The sequence below is a fragment of the Schistocerca nitens genome, chromosome 9 (assembly GCF_023898315.1).
Source record: "Schistocerca nitens isolate TAMUIC-IGC-003100 chromosome 9, iqSchNite1.1, whole genome shotgun sequence".
In the NCBI taxonomy this organism is placed as follows: Eukaryota; Metazoa; Arthropoda; class Insecta; order Orthoptera; family Acrididae; genus Schistocerca; species Schistocerca nitens.
Genome location: NC_064622.1, coordinates 423,199,441 through 423,220,626, shown reverse-complemented (window position 1 = coordinate 423,220,626; position 21,186 = coordinate 423,199,441). Strand labels below are relative to the sequence as shown.

The 21,186-nt window shown below is 40.4% G+C and overlaps 1 protein-coding gene across 1 annotated transcript in view; it reads left to right on the top strand.

Moving 5' to 3' along the window:
- Window positions 1-864: 864 nt before the first annotated feature.
- Window positions 865-21,186, top strand: part of LOC126203688 (protein HGH1 homolog) — a 71,428-nt gene continuing 51,106 nt past the window's right edge. The window contains exons 1-3 of the mRNA XM_049938057.1: window positions 865-1,048; window positions 1,136-1,320; window positions 14,835-15,103. Coding sequence (XP_049794014.1) covers window positions 952-1,048; window positions 1,136-1,320; window positions 14,835-15,103 — 551 coding nt within the window. The 5' untranslated portion in view covers window positions 865-951. The remainder of the gene's footprint in view (window positions 1,049-1,135; window positions 1,321-14,834; window positions 15,104-21,186) is intronic.

The window sequence follows — 21,186 nt, the reverse complement described above, 5'->3', positions numbered from 1 at the left end:
AATTCATTTGGATTGTTAGTAACAAATTTCATATATATATATATATATATATATATATATATATATATATATATATATATATATATATAGTGACGCTACAGTGAAGATCTCTAGCTCTTTAAATAAGTGTCTGCAGGATGATCTTGGATGAGCTCCAGCAAATATTCTGATTACACGCTTTTGTGCAATGAACACTATTTTACTCAATAATGAGTTACCCCAGAATATGATGCCGTACGAAAACAGAGAATGAAAATAGGAGTGGTAAGCTGCTAAACTAAAAATTAGTTATTCAAAATTGTAAGAGCGGCGTGTCTGCAGATGATATTTACACGCGAGCTGTTGATTTGTTCGCCATTGCAGACAATATTTTCATCTCCGAATTTCTTTTATAAATGTGTTTGAGGCCTCTGATTTATACCAGTGCGAAATCTACTTTCGGTTGGATTTTAGCTGACGCCGTATTGAAAGCTGTGCAACTACGTAGAATTTGTGGCGTACTTTGTTAACGGTTGCTATGACGTCACATTAGTTGTGCGAGTGAGCTCGGCTGCCGGCTGGACACCCGCCTTTTATCATGGGAATCGAGAGAGGCAGCGCTGTGGTTAGCACATTGGACTCGTATTCGTGAAGACGACGGTTCAAACCTGCGAGCGGGAATCCGGCTTTAGGTTTACCGTGATTCCCTAAATCGCTTCAAGCAAATGCCGGGGTGGTTCTTTCGAGGACACGGCTGGCTTCCCTCCCCATCCTTCCCTAATCCGATAGGACCGATGATCTCGCTGTTTGGTCCTTTCCCCCAAATCAAACAACCAACCTTTAATACGGGACTTGCACTGCTGGTGTTCTGTGGAGTATCTGCTGTCAAGTGTGAATATCTTTGCGCGAATACATTGTGTGGGTAGAAAACATGTGTATTTTGTAAACATAACCAATAGAAAATTGTTCAGTATGGGCAGTAATGTAAAGGAGCTAAATGAGGTAGCAATATTTTTACGGAGTGACTCGCGCATAGATGTGAAGAAAATTTCGCTGCAATATGTATTAGGTGATACTTGTTCTGCACGAAGCCAAAATGCTTGAAATTAATGGACATGTACAACGGTGTTAACTTGTCTTTTTTTAATAATTTTAGGTCTTACCGGCACTGATGAAGGCCGAAAAGCTCTGATTGAGGTGCCAGAAATAATTGGCTCTTTGCTCAAGCTGACTGCAAGTGATAACACAAGCGTTGCGAAAGACGCATGTTTGGCGTTAATTAATCTGTCAGCAGACGAGTCATGTTCAAAAACCTTGTTGAATTTTAAGTGCCCTGACAAGGTAGTGATTTTATTTGTTATGTGCTCTGCCTATTTTTGTTTCAATTTCAAGAATGTGATTACTCACACACTGTTTATAAAGCGGAATTTCGACGTTAGTGGTAGATGTTGCAGTGAACTATGCATAAGGCTAAATCTGGACTGAGAAAAGCTGTAACATAGCCCCAAAACCAAAACAAAAACAAACAAAGCTGTAACATACTCTGTCGTGAAAACGGCATGTTCAACATGTAATTATCACTGTATTTTAGTATGTATTCTAAGTTAGCAGGCGAATGAAGCTTCTACAGCCATCTTGACGAAGTTTTAAAATTATTTTAGCTGGTGGCCTCATGTCTTCTATGTTAAGTGCTTACTTCTATTATGTTGTTTGTTTTGTCACCAATGTTCTCTTCACCACTTTACATTTAACAAATGACGAGACTGTTAACTTCTACCCCAGATTTAAATTACTCTCAACTTACTTTTGCATTCCAGACACATTCTTTTGGTATTTTCTTATACAGGGCAGTTATATTTAAACTTTTGGTACCAGTACTTGAACCATTGTATTTGGACAACAAGTTAATGTATGGGTACCCGACTTTATAGGAATGATTTGCATTGTTAGTAGTGTTAGTGTCATGATTTGCTGGTACAGTGTGGCAACATAGGGCTGAAGCACAAGCATCAGATGCATTACATTTGCAGACAGTCTGCATTGTTCTGCACAATGCGACCATTGCTTTACAGTACTCATAAATCTGTTTTATTGAAAGAGCAATAGTACTGCTGCTCTTTGGAAGTATTGTCATAGTAAAGGAATACAGAGATGCCTTCTTTCAACTCTGAGGTTCAACAACATGATTTAGATGTTTGAATTAACTGGTGATTTGGGAATTGCTCCTGGAGGCAGATGGTCATTTGCACCACAGATTGTTGAAGAATGCTGGATGTAATGTGCAATCTGTAAGCAGCGCACGAGCTGTGTTGTGACAGCTGAACATTTCATGGTATACCATTCGAAAAGTAAATCAAATAGTTGTGAATTGTTATTGATGCATCATGCAGACATTTGAGTAGACTTTGCTCTTATGTTTCTTGCAAAGATTGAAGTTGACGACATGTGGTCTTGGAATTTTGTGGATTGATGAACTACACTTTACACTGACTGGGTGACAGTGAACTACCACAGCTGTTGCATTTGGGGATCACCACCCTTAATAATGTTCATGCAATTGCTCTTCCTGGTGAACGTGTCCCTGTGTGGTGTGGCTTCACAGCACAGTTCATGGTTGGTCCATTTTCTTTGAGGAACTCGGTCGCCAAGGACATGCAACATGAACGGCACGTTACTGTGATCTGCTTTGCCAACATGTGATCCCCGGTACTTTGGACTCAGCTGATTTGGTGCATGGTGGAGCTCTGCCTGATATTGCTTAAGAGGTCACTCAGTTGCTTTGTAAACCACTCACAGAAAACCAAATCATTGTTTGATCATTCCGAATGCTGTGGCCACCAAGATAACTAAATTTTAACTCGAGTGATTTCTGGCTGTGGGGTTACCCGAAGGAGAGGGTTTCACAACAGGACACTAACACACATTGGAAGTTGAAGATGATCATAGCAATGGAGATACAGGCAACATCCCACCAGAGATGTTTTGGGTCATAACAGTGCAACTCTAGTGGGGTTCCAGGCTGTCATGACTGCAGCTGGTCATCACATTTAGCAACATGGAATGTTAACGTGGTATGCAGTTAACAAATGCTACCCTCACATGAGTAAATTAAAATGTGTTTCTTTCAATGGTTTATTCATTATTTCTCTTCCGGATGTCATTACAAGTGTTTCCACAAAGTTTCGTTATCCTACATTCATGTGTTTTTTTCATGGGTTCCTGTCAGGAAGCAAAAGTTTAATTATAACCACGCCGTGTGTTAGTGAGACATGAACATGTTGTACAGTGCAACAGAAGGGGATAGGTTACTTTTGTTTACAAAAAGATTAAGAAAATAGATGCACAGGATTGTATTTCATTCATCATGTTCTGTTGATTCAATCAATAAGGAGAACCTTCAGGGATGCAGAACGAGTCAGGATATACATTAACAGGCAAATCGTAGAAACTTAATGTTTATACTTATTGTCAAGAAAATATCGTTGTACAACTTTATGATGTTCATCCTTAAGAAATACCAGTGCATTGAATATGAAGAGTCAAATATTTTACCCATTATATCGTCAAAATGTTGGTCATAATCAACTCTTCTAAACCCATTATTTGGTCATTTTTACTGTGACATTGGCTGAGAGAATCAGTGAGGACAGTAGATTTCACGGTTAAGTTTATTTCAGGCAATGTTCACAAATAATTTCAGTGGCTATACTGGTTTTCATCTGTTTAGACGTTATCAACAACCTGTAAACATTGCTTAGCCAATCGCTGTGCCAAAACCACAGCAGGAGCCTCATATAGTACAATCCTCAAGAAAATCGTGACTCTTAGCATGTTTTGATGCAACCATCAGCCGAGAGATATTTGTAGGCTATTGGCAATGCCTATACAGACGAAACTAGGACAACCTCTAAACAATTTTGTGAGCATTGACTGACAGTAAGTTCAGTGATAGGAACCCTGTCACCACTCAGTGAACTATAACAACACAAAACAACACTTAATATAGACCTATTCAAATTGTCTAGATGCCAATGCGTAAGTAAAGGAATACCCCTAGGAAACTGAGTGAGGTGGCACATTGGTTAGCACACTGGACTCGCATTCGGGATGACGGCGGTTCAAATGCATGCCTGGCGATCCTGATTTAGGTTTTCCGTGATTTCCCTAAATTTTTCAGGCAAGTGCCAGGATGGTTCCTTTGAAAGGGCATGACTGACTTCCTTCCCCATCCTTCCATAATTTGATGGGACCAATGACTTCACTGTTTGGTCCTGTCCGCCAAATCAACCCACCAACCCATAGGAATTTGTTTTTGTTGGGGTGGAGAAACAAATTGGACATTCTCTCCTGCATCTGCTCCAATATGAATCAAATCCCACGGTGTAACTACATTTACAGATTGTCCTGTTTTGAATACTGTATATTTAACTCCCTATTCAAAACTTCCTCCTCCTGTTCCTCTGGCTTGAGCTGCTTGTTTGACAACTTGCACACAATGGAAATATTTTAGACCTTGTAGCTACAAACAGACCTTACCTTATCAACAGTGTCACTGTAGATGTGGGTGATCATGATGTCATCATAGTGACGATGATCACTAAAGCTAATAAAGCCAGCAAGAAGGAAGAAAACATTCACACAGGAGGACTGTACAGACATATAATTGTTACTGTTGCACAGATGAGAATATAGTAATAGCCATCCCAGGTGTAGAGCAACTTAAATAGTTGGAAACAGATGTTATCAGGATTGGATAGAGTCTCAATTCAGTTTTACAGAGAGTACTCTGCAGCATTCACTTCTTCCTTATATTGCATTTGTCATGAATCTCTCCCCCAGCGCAAAGTGCCAAATACAGGAGATGTCTCCTGTATGTAAGAAGGGTAAAATAATGGACCTGCAAAGTTACAGACTCATATCCTTAACATCAGTATGCTACCGGATTTTTGAACATATTCTAAGTTCGAATATAATACTTTTTCTTGAGGCAGAAAAGCTTCTGTCCATAATAGGCACAAAATTAGAAAACAATGCTTGTGCAATATTCAGCTTGCTATTTTCTCACATGATATCCTGCAAACAATGCTTTCAAAAAGCATATGACATAACATCCCTCTGCAAACTGTTAATGAAGGAAGCATATCGAATATATACCCAGATATGTGAGTAATTCAAAGACTTCTTAAGTTACAGAACCCAGTATGTTGTCCTCGACAGCAAGTGTTAGTCAGAGAGAAGGGTATCATAAGGAGTTCCCCAGGGTAGTGTAATAGGACTGTTCTTGTTCTCTATATACATAAATGATCTCACAGATAGGACAAGCAGCAATCTGTAAATGTTTACTGATGACAATGTAGTATATGGAAAAGTATCATTATTGAATGACTAAAGAAGGATACAGGATGACTCTCACAGAATTTCTATTTGGTGTGATGAATGTTCACTTGATCTACATGTAGAAGAATATAAGTTAATGCAGATGAATAGGAAAACCAGTCCTGTAATGTTCAACACAGATTTGTAGGAGAAACAAACCCCTAATGTTCGCATGCAGCATTAGTTGTGTTATGTTCAACCCAGTCACGTCATTTAAGTATCCAGGCATAATTTTGCAAAGTGATATGAAATGGAATGAACATGTAAGGATGGTAGTAGGGAGGGTGAATGGTTGACAGGTTTATTGGAAGAGATTTGAAGAGTTATCACTCATCGAAAAGGTGTAGCTCATCTACAAATGCATGTGCAACCCGTTCTTGAGTACTGCTTGAATGTTTGTTGTCCCCATCAGATCATATTAAAGGAAGACATTGGAGCAATTCAGAGACATGCTGTTAGATTTGTTACCAGTAGGTTAGATTTACATGTGAGTGTTAATGAAGTTGCTTTGTGAAGTTGGATGAGAATCACTGGAGGAACGACAAGAGTAATTTTGCAAAAAATGTTGAGAAAATGCATTTGTAGGCAACTCCAGAGTGATTCTACAGTCACTGATGTACATTTCATGCAAAGATAGCGTAGACAAGACAAGAGAAGTTAGGGCTGGTATAGAGGCATATAGGCAGCCATTTTTCCCTTACACCATTTGCGAGTGGAACAGGAAAGGAAGTGACTAGTGGTGGTACAGAATACCCTCCACCATACACCACACTATGGAGTATGTATGTAGGTTGTAAACCAGTTCATGTCATTTCAGCTCTACCTCTACTGAACTGAAATTACTTGTACCAAAGGGCACTACCTGGCTCTCATCAACCTCTCACACATACATTACAGCACACAAAGCGTTGCATCTTGTCCAGTTCCTTATTGTTTGGTAAAGGTGGCACTGCACCCAAGGTATTGGCTTGAAAATCTGCTCCTGTGTTTACCCAGACTAGTTTTGTTCTACTTTGTGCTACTATATCCCATGAGATGGTGCTAAGGGACTGGACATGCAATTTGGGTGGCCTACACTGGCCTATCGGTGTGTCTGGCAGCAATTCCATATTTTCAGCAGTAATACTTAAATGGAATGATTTCAGTCAAGCTCTGCTATATGGCATTTCAGATCAATTTCAGCAGTATACATCATAGCTGCTGCTATCTCGAGGAAGTAATTCCATACAAGCATGGAAATCTTTCACTTCTGTTTTTAAGTTCACTGATGCCGAACTGAGTTTGTGCCCATTATCCCCATGTGCTTCACCACAGTCTACAATGACATGTCTGAATTTTGTACTCAAAAGTACATCTTGACTTGCCACAGATACCTGTAACCCCCTGTTCAAAAGAAACATGCCTATTCCTCCTCTTACAGAGCCAATCATTCAATAATCTGCCACTGATTCCTCAAAGGTTTCCTGTGCTTACAGTCAAGGGGAATGCAGCATAGTTGCTGCAATGTTTCTGTTTTTGTTTAACAGCTGAGTATGAAATCCACGCCGTGTCCACCTGCCTTCCTCTCACATAAAAATCTGAGTGTCTCATTTTAACTGATCACTGTCTCGATTTGAGCCTAAACCTTTGTAGTTGTGACAGCTTCATGCATTGATTTCAGAAACTCTGGTTGTACCTTAAAGGAAACTTCAGCAGGCAAAGCTCTGTTGAAATGTGTTGGCCACTCTTTGTTCTGCTTCATGTTGAAGGGCTCGTTAACTGTATCATTGTCTGTAAGTTCATAAGTATTGATAGTAGTTTTAGTAATTCTGTCCACAGAATTTTCTATGGACTCCTTGTCTCTGAGGTGTACTATCCAAATTTTCTCAATAGTACCTTGGGTGTATTTTATCTCCGATAGCATTCCAGTAATCCTTCTTGCATATCCTGGAAGGAATGATCACCTCATAACTTTTCACAGCACATAAGATTTGGCTTTGCATCCTGTATTACGCCCGATGCAATAATTGCTCATCATTCCAGCCTCCTAATTTTGTGTGTATGTAGGCTGTCTACAAATGCCAAATCATCATCATCATGGGATGATGTTTCAGCATTCCTTACCTAAAAAAGAAGTCACTAATGTGGCATTGGTAACATCTAGGATGGGCAAGGAAATACTAGGCGAACATCATCCCCAGCTCTCTTCCCACAGCCTCTCTAACTCCTGATGCAAGTCAATTTTATCTGCTTGCAGTTGAGCTACCTGATCAAGCTAGTGCTGGATTTCCTCCTGGGTAATCACCTTCTCCCCCATAATGTGTGTCAGTGCTTTGCTTACAGTATACGAGTGAACAAAAAGAAAGGACAAATAGCAAGTGGAACACAATAAAATGTGGAAAAATTACTCTATCAGCCCACACAGTATTCCTAATTGAGAGTTACTTACACCCTTGATGAGTACTGCCATTGAACTTGGGATTATAACACCCAGAATGAACACTATTTTCGTTATAGGATTGGTGATATTCTGTCAGATATCATGTAATAAAAGAAATCATTTTGGATAGATTTTAATGGTTCTTAGTGTCTTTTAAATTAGTCAAACTCTACATTAGTGATAGCTGTTTGAATTTTAATTTTAATAACCTGGTTAGATTTTTGGATCTTAAGTTCCATGATAAATTGATATGATTATCACATATCATGGAGTTACATCAGAAAGAAGTGCGTAAGTGAACGAGTTTAGGGAACTAATAAGTTTTACAAGACCTTTGTTCAGATCTGATTTGAATATATTTGTACACTGTATGAATTTGGAAGGCAGACATATTGAACTACTCTATGCTGTTCACCATGATCAGGCTGATAAGTGGTGTCTGTCAAACCATCCTGAGACCCATTGTATCCACTGAGACTGGCGACATGCCACTCTCAATGAGATGTCCTTTTCTCATGATGAAATATGCACTGAGGATCTTATCACTGTTACAGTCATTGACATACAATAAAATTACTGAATGCTTTACAAGCAGCTATTTAAAATCAGACAGATGACAAGACTGTCCAGGATCCAAGCATGATAATGTCTAATGAGATTAGCAGTGACAGAATTTAGTATTGCCAATCAGGGCTTGATTAAGTCACTGTTCTGGTTAAATAAAAGGCTCAAACTGATTTTATAAATGACAAAACACAATAAAAATTATATTTTCAATTACATTTTTACTTTTTTAAAAATTGTTTTTCAATTGTCCATAGTATATTTACAGTTTGGAATGGTGATATACCCAAACAGGTATCCATTCTGGAACTCACTGTCATTTTTCCGAGCATGTTTTTGAAATTCTCCTTTCTTTTTAATTTGAATAAAATAGGTTCTTGACTGACAGAGTGTAGCAGCAGGGCCATTGTTGCCAGCAAGCAGCCAGTCACACTTGATAAGGTTCTGAACAAACCTACAAAATTAGCATATGATGCTTTAGAAAAAACTATGGTTGGCTGGCCCCTCACCAATGAAATGCCAATCACAAAGTTAATCTAACTGAAGTTTAATAATTGCAGTGTACATGGCACACAGCTTAACACTATCTAAAGTTGCCCATAAACGATCGAACCTGCTTGGCAAGTCTCACATGAATGATGAGAAATGGGATAGGGATTCATGAGATTTCACCCCTGTCGTGTGATATGGTTGTACATTGACAGGAATGCTTGATGGCTGTGATTGGCTATTTGCCCTCTAGCTAACTAATCGGCAATGACTGCATGTGTTTATTGATGTTAATATCAGTGTTTCTTCTTTTTGAAAATGCATAGTGAATAGTGCAGTTTCTGAAATGTGATTTGTGACTAAGAAGGAATATACCTTACAATTTATTTCTCTGTACAGAGAATATTTGGAGCTGTGGAAAATACACAGCAATGAATACATGCACAAAAGTAAAAGAACTCTTGCTGTCAGAAAAATGACAGAAACAGAAGTGTTACAGAGGAAAGCGTAAAAAAGAAAATCAGTATTTTGCGTATGTGTCCTAAATGTGAAAGTAGGAAAATAAGGAAAAGCAGAGTGTCAGATTCTTTCATAGACAAGTTTTATGCACCAGCTCTGTAGTATTACAATGAACTTAAATTTTTGGAAGACAAATTGGAGGGGGGAGCAGGAATAAGTACCATAGAAAGAGAGAGAGAGGAAGGTTGTACATCAAATGTTTATTTCGTGCTTCATGTATTGTTACGTAAATATGATTGCTAATGATATAAGGCTCACATTACATTTACTGAAAGCATTTTTCTTTCCAAGGATCTGCTGCTTCTGTATTGTAGTATTCACAGAAATTCTCTCTAATTTCCTTTGCTTGTAATATTGCATTTCCTGTTGCACTTCTGTGAAGCTCTACTAGTTCACTGTGTTCATTCAGCCAGTTACCTGGTATTAAAGTATCTGTACTGGAATCTTCAAAATCTACCTCTCGAAGCCAAGTACCATTATCCTGTCTTATAATAAGTTGCTGTATGTAACTGGCAACAATCCAGTACAACAGTTTTTGTTTCCTCTGGTGACAGAGTAATAGGCGATCTGAAAATTTTTAATCCTGACTTTAGAATGCCAAACACATTTTCCACACTGCACTGGCCGGAGTGGCCGAGCAGTTCTAGGTGCTACAGTCTGGAACCGCGTGACTGCTACAGTCGCAGGTTCGAATCCTGCCTCGGGCATGGATGTGTGTGATGTCCTTAGGTTAATTAGGTTTAAGTAGTTCTAAATTCTAGGGGACTGATGACCTCAAGTCCCATAGTGCTCAGAGCCATTTGAACCATTTTCCACACTGCAACTTGCACCAGACAAACAATACTCATACACTTGATTTTCATTATTTAGTATGTTTTGGTTATATGGTTTCAGGAGATGGGGATGTAGCTAAAAAGCCTCATATCCCACAAAAACAAACTGAAATTTTTTGTTTGTGTTGGGCAGTTTGGCAGATGTAACTCGTTGTTTTGCAATAGCATCCAAAAAGGGGTACTTTTCAATACTCTTCTATCAGTGATTCTTCCATTTGTCCCAACATCGCCCATAACCAGCCTGTAGTTTGCATTGGCTGCAACCGTGAGCACGCTGCTGTAAGTCCTCTGACCCAGAATGTTCAGCTTTCTTTATAGTTACATGCTGCCCATCAACACCATCAATACATTTATTAAAAATCATCTGACTTCAAAATCTCTGGCAATTTTTTCCCAACAGTCTTGTGTATTGCGCAGCTAAAAATAAATGATGATTATTTTTATGTTAGGAATCAATTTCACCACAGCCCACCTCTTCAGACAACAACAAATTCACGGCCGTTACAAACAAAAAGGAAAAAAGAAGACATCTAACATGTATTGCAGAAGTTAGCTCATAAACATCTGCAAAAAGAAGAAACAGAAAGTGAAACTGTCACAAAATCCAGACTTTGAAACTGCAATACCTAATTTGCGTAACTGTCCCACTTAATGTCCTAGGTGCAGTACAGAACTGAAATTTTAGGTCATCAATCAGCACTCGGAGTAATACTTAAATTTTGAGTTGCTGGAATGGACTTTTGCATAACTGTGCCCTTCTTCTCAATACCAGGGTGAAGTAATTCCAGCAAGTCATTAAAGTCCGACTATCCATTTGTAGCAAGTTCCTATAATCATCATGATCATGTTCTGTGCATAACATTTCAGGCAGCAGATTTCCATGGGTATAATTCTCTCGCAATTTCAGCCATTCCTTGGTCCATTGACATCTTTTTTTTTCCATATACAATGTTAAAGCCAGTTCAGTATAACCTTTATCTGTATCAGTAAGAATTTTCTACATACAAAAGAATTTGTCATCAGTAAACTTGCATTTCAAGTGGGGGTTTTTGTTAACTTTCAATCGTTTGCTCCATTGTTGGTCTGTCTGTATATACATGAGAGAAACAGAAGTTACGGCCCTACAGCCAGTACCAGCTGCTTAGCACTCCACGCCTGGGAAACTGTTTGTGGGTTAGGCTCAACTGTTTAACATCTACGCACAGGCTTGTCAAGCACTCTCTCCGTGAACAGCAAATTTGTCAAGCATGTCTGATCATTTATGGGCTGCTTTAAGGGCAGTTGAGTGGATGATGAGCTGCCCTAGTCAGAAATTTCTCATTTGGTCAGGCTCTTAGGTCCTCCAGTCAATACAGAAACTGTACCCAACACAGAAAATAATGTAGACACCATGGCACTATCCTTAACATAAAAAATCAAGGAAAGGTCTTCCTGTTGAGTAGAGGCATATAGAAATCAGCCACTATGATATTGTGGACACAGCAATGAAAGACAACTGTATAGATGGGTCTGGAGGGACACTTCCCTGTATGCTATCATTTCATTAATGATCAGGAAACTTGTGAGCCTGTAAGGAGGGGGGGGGAGGGGAATTTTGCAAATAACAGACAAATAGGGACCACCACCAACCACTCACAATGTTTAGGGTGAAAGTCTTCATGTATTTTTCACAAATGTTTAATATGCTCTCCATCAGAATCACGGCAGACATTCAGACAAAACACTACAATTGTGAGAACTGCTCCTCACAATAGTCCGCATGACCCACAGTTACCGTCTAAGATTAGACCACTCACCAATTTGTAATGGTTGTGATTGCATCCTCCACGACAATACTCATCCACATGTTGCTGTCAACTGATCACTCTACTGCAAAAGTGTGAATGGAATATCATCACCCACACACCCTGTTGTCTTACCTTCACATGTAGTGACTACTACTTGTTCCCTAAGATGAAAGAAAATTTGACCAGAAGGCTATTCAGCTCTAATAATGAGGTGATAGATGATGGCCAACACTTCCTGGAGGACATGTTGATGGTGATGAGTTGGTATGGCATGGGCATACAAAAACTGTCACAGTGTCTACAAAAATACGTCAACTGAAATGGCGATTATGTAGAAAAATAGATATTCAACCTTCCAAATAATGCAAATGTCATAGAAAAAAGTGCATTTTTGTATTTCTTAAAAGATAGGATACCTTACTTTTAGGATAACCCTCATAACTGAGATGCTGTGGTGTGATGGTAGTCTGGAAGTTTATTACTGTTTGCTTAGAATTCAGTCACATATCAGTGTCTTACAGTTAACTTTCATTTTGAGGCAGATCACTAATATGGGGTGTCTCAAAAAAGCCTACCTAATGTTGCAAGACTATTTCTTTTACATGAATCAAGATAGGAACTTGGTGTGAATTTTAACCTCTACATAATTTTTAGTTTCATAAGAACCATCTGATTTCAGAAGAGTATTTCCTTTACATACATGCATATCCAAATATTTGGTACCTTTCCCATTTATGTTTAGTGTGAAAGTCTTCATGTATTTTTCATAAATGTTTAATATGCTCTCCACCAGAATCATGGCAGACACTCAGACAAGAGTCAAACTTGTTCCATACTCTTGTGAACGGGTCTGGGATTACTGCATTTACTGCTTTTGCTGTGTGGCATCAGAGTTCACCCAAAGTTGTTTGAAGGGATATAGGACAACTCAGCTGCCATCCAACCCCCCACTCCCATAAAAAAAGAAAAAAAAAAAAAACAGAGGGGGATGGAGGGGGGAGAGAGGAAGAGGGGTTGAGGAGGAGGAGGAGAAGAAGAAGAAGGGAGATATGAGATGTGAGATCAGAGTACCTTGGTGGCCCCTTACAGCTGATCCATCATTGAGGCAAACGATTATCAAGAAATGCTGTTACGTACAGGTACCAATGCAGTGGTGCTCTGCCCTGTTGAAAAATGAAATTTTTGAGATTTTATTGTAACTGTGATTAAACACATCTCCAACAAATCCAGATATGTATTTTCTGTAATGGAGTGTGCTAGCTGTATCATGGCGATTCCTAATGGCAACCACATGAACAGACGATCTACAACTGTCATCAAGGTAAACTTTTGGTTTTGATGCACAAGTTAAAATTTATTCCAAGTTTCTGTCTTTAGTCATGTGGAAGATAATGTCTTGTGAAATAGTAGGAATCTGTTTGAAACACCCTGTATAATACGGAGTACTGGATTAGGCAGTATGAAATAATTGGTGCTTGTTTATTATGTCAGGATTTAGTCCACTTACAATAAGGCACATACACAATGTGATCAAAAGTATCCGGAAACCTGGCTAAAAATGGTGCCTGCCATCAGTAATGCTGGAATTCAGTATTGTGTTGGTCCACCCTTAGCCTTGATGACAGCTTCCTCTCTCACAGGCAGACATTCAATCAGATGCTAGAAGGTTTCTTGGGGAATGGTAGCCCATTCTTCATTGAGAGCTGCACTGAGAAGAGGTATCGATGTCAGTTGGTGAGGCCTGACTTGAAGTCGGCCTTCCAACGCATCCCAAAGATGTTCTGTAGGATTCAGGTCAGGATTCTGTGCAGGCTAGTCCATTACAGGGATGTTATTGTCGTGTAACCACTCCGCCACAGGCTGTGCATTATGAACAGGTGCTCGATCATGTTGAAAGATACAATCGCCATCCCTGAATTGCTCTTCAACAATGGGAAGCAAGAAGGTGCTTAAAACATCAATGTAGGCCTGTGCTGTGATAGTACCATGCAAGATAATAAGGCGTGCAATCCCCTCCATGAAAAACACGACCACCCCATAATACCACCGCCTCCGAATTTTACTGTTGGCACTACACACACTGGCAGTTGACGTTCACTTGGCATTTGCCATACCCACACCCTGCCATCAGATTGCCACATTGTGCACCGTGATTCGTCACTCAACACAATGTTTTTCCACTGTTCAATTGTCCAATGTTTACTCTCCTTACATCAAGCAAGGCGTTGTTTGGCATCTACTGGCGTGATGTGTGGCTTATGAGCAGCCGCTCGACGATGAGTTTTCTCACCTCCCACCTAACTGTCAAAGTACTTGCAGTGGATCCTGATGCAGTTTGGAATTCCTATGTGATGTTCTGGATAGATGTCTGCCTATTACACATTATGACCCTCTTCAACTGTCGGCTGTCTGTCAGTCAACAGACGAAGTCGGCCTGTACGCTTTTGTGCTGTATGCGTCCATTTGTGTTTCCACTTCACTATCACATTGGAAACAGTGGACCTAGGGATCTTTAGGAGTGTGGAAATCTTGCATACAGACATATGACACAATTGGCACCCAATCACCTGACCACGTTCGAAGTCTGTGATTTCCATGGAGCACCCCTTCTGCTCTCTCCCAATGTCTAATGACTACTGAGGTCACTGATATGGAGTACCTGGCAGTAGGTGGCAGTGGAATGCACCTAATATGAAAAATGTTTGTTTTTGGGAGTGTCCGGATACTTTCGATGACATAGTGTACAATAAATTACAGTACTTTGTGATGTTTGTGTGTTTAGGAGTCACATGTTGGGAATTACCAGTGAAGTGCATTTTTGTTTGTATGGTATGGCTTTCACTGACTAAGATCAATTTTTCCTTCAAGGAAGGCCCGAGTGACATCATAGTAGCTGTATTGTCACAAATGCTTGACGCAGAATCAGCAGTTGCAGATCCATCATGCATTATCCTTTCCAATTTGACACGATATCGGGCAAATGTCGAACAAGTAGTACAGCTTATGGAGGCATCTGGAGTGCCTGTTGATCGTATTGTTACTGTCTTTACAAACCAGACATACAACAAAAAAGGCGCAAATCTACATTACTTGGGACCAGTCTTCTCAAATCTGAGCCAGTCACCTACTGTTCGCAGGTAAGTGATTGTTTCCATTGACTTGTCAAATATAGTTACTGATGATTATTTTGTATCTTTCATGCCAATTCAGTATAATGAATTGAAAATTAGAATTCCAGGACCAGCTGTTTACAGAGACCCAACACTGAGATAAACAAGGTGCTGCAATGTTAACTTTAAAACTCAGTTTGTCATAAGCCTACTCGTACTAATTTGTATTTGCAAGCTTCAAGTTGTCATCACCCACTGCCAACTATGAGCTCATACATAGGAACTCACACTGTCTCAAATCTAGATGGTTTGTCAAAAGAGCTCACCCACACAAAGGACCGAGCGAGGTGGCGCAGTGGTTAGCACACTGGACTCGCATTCGGGAGGACGACGGTTCAATCCCGTCTCCGGCCATCCTGAATTAGGTTTTCCGTGATTTCCCTAAATCGTTTCAGGCAAATGCCGGGATGGTTCCTTTGAAAGGGCACGGCCGATTTCCTTCCCAATCCTTCCCTAACCCGAGCTTGCGCTCCGTCTCTAATGACCTCGTTGTTGACGGGACGTTAAACACTAACCACCACCACCACCCACACAAAGGCATTGTTTAGAAAAAAATGGATATTCCATGTGGCAGATTAACAGGGCATTGTTAAAAACCAAGAATCAGGAAGGGAATAAAGAGAAGTACACACACCAGCAAAATCTTTATCTTTTCTTCCTTTCATGAGAAACATTTCATTTAAAATAGCAAGAATCCTCTTTAAATTTCAGGTGAAACTGATTTTCCATCCATCTCTAAGGTTGCAAACCTTTTGCGGTCAGTGAAGAACAACCTGTTATTGTGGAAGGCTGGAATTCACAAAATATCTTGCTAATGTGGTATGGCTTATATAGGACAGAATATATGAACTGTGAAAGAATGCTGCACTGAACATCAATCACTCACTTTTTGCAACCAAGCAAGTCCGTTATTGCTGAACACACTATTTTCACTGGACATTCAGTGTAGCATAGTAAAACTTTGATTCTGGTCTCAGCTACATCTTTTTGGGAGTCGATTATTAAAGAATCTCTAGAAATACACTGGCAGAAAAGCTGATGAAGCATGATAGCAGCTACTAGTTGAACAGTATGAGGAACTTTCTGGTCTCTTGTTGAGAGAAATGTGTTCGTTGCCAGAGTGACTATGTTGAGAAATAATTATGTTGACATGAAGTATAACCCAGTGAGGTGAGCCAAAACTGGCTGACTGTGATAAGGACTAAAATATTTTATTTCAAGCAACAGGCAAATACGAGAAAGCTTATACATGGGTTGGGGTTAAATAGCCCATATATTCCCAACCGTGGATCAACGCATATCAGAAAATGAAATGGATAGAACAAGAGACGAGCTAAATAGGAGATGAAACCTAAATATAACCGCACATTGTTGCTTATGCTAGTAAAGAAACTTATATATGAAGCTACCTATGACAACAGGAGGAACTTGTAAAAACTGTACCTAAAGCCAGTAGTTAGCCTGGGGAGGGGGGGCTGACGGGACTTAATCTAAAGACGACATGGTAATAAAGATATAGGGAAAAAACGTGAGGTGTTGAACGGGCTAAAATCACCTTCATCGTAAAAGGAAAATGAAGATAAAAAGCAAGAAGATGAACAGCTTGACCAACTGTGCTCGCCAATCAGTGCACGCATGTGATAATCCCCAGATCATCAGATTTACAAGTATGAAAAACAAAGTAAAGGTGCGAAACCTTCAAAAAATTTTCTATTTCTTAGTAGGAGTTGGTCATGGAGGATGTTGTCTTTAACAAGTTGCAGATGCTTAAAGATCTGCATCTCTCCCAAAACATCCAGTTTTTAAGCCCTTAACCTCAGCATGAAGTAACTCGATATTAACTGGAGGGCTCGGCGCATGAGCCATTTGCACTAGGTGTTTCGCATAAGTAGAGCCCTTAGTACCGTCACCGCTTCTAGTAGGAATATGCTCTTTATACCTGAGACCCAGAGCTCTCCCAGTTTGCCTGATGTAAAATTTTGGACAATCCTCGCACGTAATTTTATATACTCCTGATTGGGAAAGTTTATCGCTCTTACTCTGCAAGGAGTGAATTAAATTCCTATGTAAACTATTATTAGTAGAATAGGTGACTGAAATTGTGAGCTCTGAGTAAACGCCCCATTGCCTATGTAAGGGATGGATATCGTTGCTACCTGTTTGTCATCTAACGCATCTCCTAGGGTGGAAGACGTAATATTTTTATTTATTTTCTTGTTGTACATCTGTCTTACCATCTGAGGCCTATAGCCATTATTTATAGCAATATTCTCAAGTGTGACCAGTTCAGTTTCTACCGCATCTGGTGCAGCTGTAACTCAATGAATATTAGAATGAAAAAAGGCCATCTTATGGGCATACGGATGAGCCGAGTCTGCAGGTATAATATTATCGGAAAACGTGTTTTTCCGAAAAATATTTAATTCAATGCGGTTGTTACAGTTACAGTTAAAGTGAGGTCCAAAAAATTTAAGGACGTAGTATCGGATTCTCACTCAATTGTAAAACTGTTGTTATGTTGAAGCTCATTAAAAATCGAAAAAATATGGTCTGCATCATTTTGAGAACCATCAATGATTCATAGAATGTCGTCAACATATCTTTTGTAAAATTTTATTCTCCTAAGAATCTCTCTGTCACTGGCAAAAAAAAAAAAAAAAAAAAAACTGACTCTAAGTAGTTCATAAAAATTTCTGATAAAATCCCAGCTAGGGGGCTTCCCATAGCCAAACCTGCTGGTTGTAAGTAAAATCTCCCATTAAATGTAAAGTAGTTGTGTTTTAAAATGATCCGTAGCAGCATCATCAACTCATTGATCTCTTTATCCAAAAGTTTTTTATGGTGACGTAAATTGCACTCTAGTATTTGCAGTGTGTGGTCGACCGGTACATTAGTGTATAAACTTGTTACGTCAAACGATACTAGTTTAGAATCTTCAGAACAAGATACCTCGCGTAAACTGGTAGCTAAATGAATGGAATTTTTAACGGAATAGTTTTTACTAAAAACGAAGTTTTCTTTAATCTTAGTATGCAAGTATTTCGCCAGCTTATGATAGGCACTTCCCGTACTGTCAGTGATAGGGCGAATTGGGTGATTTAACTGATGAACTTTAAACTGGCTTCTCAATTTAGGGGGCTTGGGATTCATGTTTATCAGCGCTTTCTTTCGGAACTCTCCTATCAAATTTTTAGTGTTTTGGATCCCAGTTCTAATTTCTTTTTGGAGAGTAACAGTGGGGTCTTTGGTAAGCATAACTATTCCATTGTCATTGAAAAACGCTTCAGTCTTGTCTATGTATTCCTGCTTTGTGGATATAACTACGGAGTTTCCCTTATCGGCTTTAGTGACAATAGCATCATTTTGTATTAGTTTGAGGTTAATACTCTTTAAAACCTTATTTGTGTTATCCTCTTTATGTGCAATGTGTGTGGCCTTACTCATAATTTTGTAGGCCTCATAAGCCAATTGGGTTTGTTTCTCGTTAGGCATTTTGGCATAATCTAGACCGATTTTCAAGTCAACTATTGTGTCTTCTAGAACTTTCGGATTTGCGGTGCTAGGCTCGAAATTAAATTTTAATCCTTTAGAGAGGAGAGACTCCTCTTGGGGCGAAAATACAATTTCTGTCTTATTAATGACCCAGTCAAAGAATTTTTTAGGTTCAGCTGTAAAATTAGTGAGAGTCATTTAGTTAGCATGTTCATGCTTGTCAACTAAGTTAGCAATTTTTTTTGTCATGTCTGTTGGCAATCTCTTTTATTTGTAGAGCCAACCACTCATTTGCCCTAAACCAAAAAGAATCTATTTGAAAGTTAAAGTGAACAGAATAAAACTTAGAAATTTCTAAATACGTCATATGTGCTCTTTCATTCAAAATATCTTTCTTGGCATATAAGTCGGAGATTCTAGCATTAAATACCTGGTAACGCAGCTTATTTCTAAGGATTGGCATTTTACGGCAGGATTTACCTATGAAACCATCAATAAAACTTGGGGAGAGGTTGAGCACTCTACACTGTTTAACAAAGTCAATAGCCGTGCTTGTCTTAGCTCTTTTCAGAATAACATCTAAGTCTCTACTTGCTGCATCTGACACCTCGGCTGGTACGAATTTAAGAACCTTCAACATCGCAGCGCGTCAGCAATTGTTGGTTAATATATTAAAAAAACTAAAAACCCGCCTCGATTGCGAAAAAAGCACCTAGTTTATAAATACACTCCTGGAAATTGAAATAAGAACACCGTGAATTCATTGTCCCAGGAAGGGGAAACTTTATTGACACATTCCTGGGGTCAGATACATCACATGATCACACTGACAGAACCACAGGCACATAGACACAGGCAACAGAGCATGCACAATGTCGGCACTAGTACAGTGTATATCCACCTTTCGCAGCAATGCAGGCTGCTATTCTCCCATGGAGACGATCGTAGAGATGCTGGATGTAGTCCTGTGGAACGGCTTGCCATGCCATTTCCACCTGGCGCCTCAGTTGGACCAGCGTTCGTGCTGGACGTGCAGACCGCGTGAGACGACGCTTCATCCAGTCCCAAACATGCTCAATGGGGGACAGATCCGGAGATCTTACTGGCCAGGGTAGTTGACTTACACCTTCTAGAGCACGTTGGGTGGCACGGGATACATGCGGACGTGCATTGTCCTGTTGGAACAGCAAGTTCCCTTGCCGGTCTAGGAATGGTAGAACGATGGGTTCGATGACGGTTTGGATGTACCGTGCACTATTCAGTGTCCCCTCGACGATCACCAGTGGTGTACGGCCAGTGTAGGAGATCGCTCCCCACACCATGATGCCGGGTGTCGGCCCTGTGTGCCTCGGTCGTATGCAGTCCTGATTGTGGCGCTTACCTGCACGGCGCCAAACACGCATACGACCATCATTGGCACCAAGGCAGAAGTGACTCTCATCGCTGAAGACGACACGTCTCCATTCGTCCCTCCATTCACACCTGTCGGGCGGGCTGCACGATGTTGGGGTGTGAGCGGAAGACGGCCTAACGGTGTGCGGGACCGTAGCCCAGCTTCATGGAGACGGTTGCGAATGGTCCTCGCCGATACCCCAGGAGCAACAGTGTCCCTAATTTGCTGGGAAGTGGCGGTGCGGTCCCCTACGGCACTGCGTAGGATCCTACGGTCTTGGCGTGCATCCGTGCGTCGCTGCGGTCCGGTCCCAGGTCGACGGGCACGTGCACCTTCCGCCGACCACTGGCGACAACATCGATGTACTGTGGAGACCTCACGCCCCACGTGTTGAGCAATTCGGCGGTACGTCCACCCGGCCTCCCGCATGCCCACTATACGCCCTCGCTCAAAGTCCGTCAACTGCACATACGGTTCACGTCCACGCTGTCGCGGCATGCTACCAGTGTTAAAGACTGCGATGGAGCTCCGTATGCCACGGCAAACTGGCTGACACTGACGGCGGCGGTGCACAAATGCTGCGCAGCTAGCGCCATTCGACGGCCAACACCGCGGTTCCTGGTGTATCCGCTGTGCCGTGCGTGTGATCATTGCTTGTACAGCCCTCTCGCAGTGTCCGGAGCAAGTACGGTGGGTCTGACACACCGGTGTCAATGTGTTCTTTTTTCCATTTCCAGGAGTGTATATAGCTATGGTGTTCTTTTAATCATTGACAAAGGTCTTCTTAGGCACTAGTGGGTTTTATTGTTGTTCTGAAGAAGGTGTAGTTATCTACGCCGAAACCTTGGTTAACACTTAACACTAGGTGCTTTTTTCGCGATCGTGGCGAGTTTTTGGTTTTTTAATATATTAACCAACGATTTCTGATGCGCTGTGATGTTGAAGACGAACATAATAGTTTTGATTGCTTTAACCATGATTGATAAGGCCTGGATAAATGTCAGTGCTACCATTCTTTGTAACTGTTTCATAATATGCAGGTTTTTAATGCAAAGAAAAAACATGAAACGGCCATCAGAGTTGTGAGAATTAAAGAATTCAGGCCCGCCAGACTCTGTAATGAACAACTGCCAACTGCAGTCAACTTGTGCAAGGCAAGGTCATC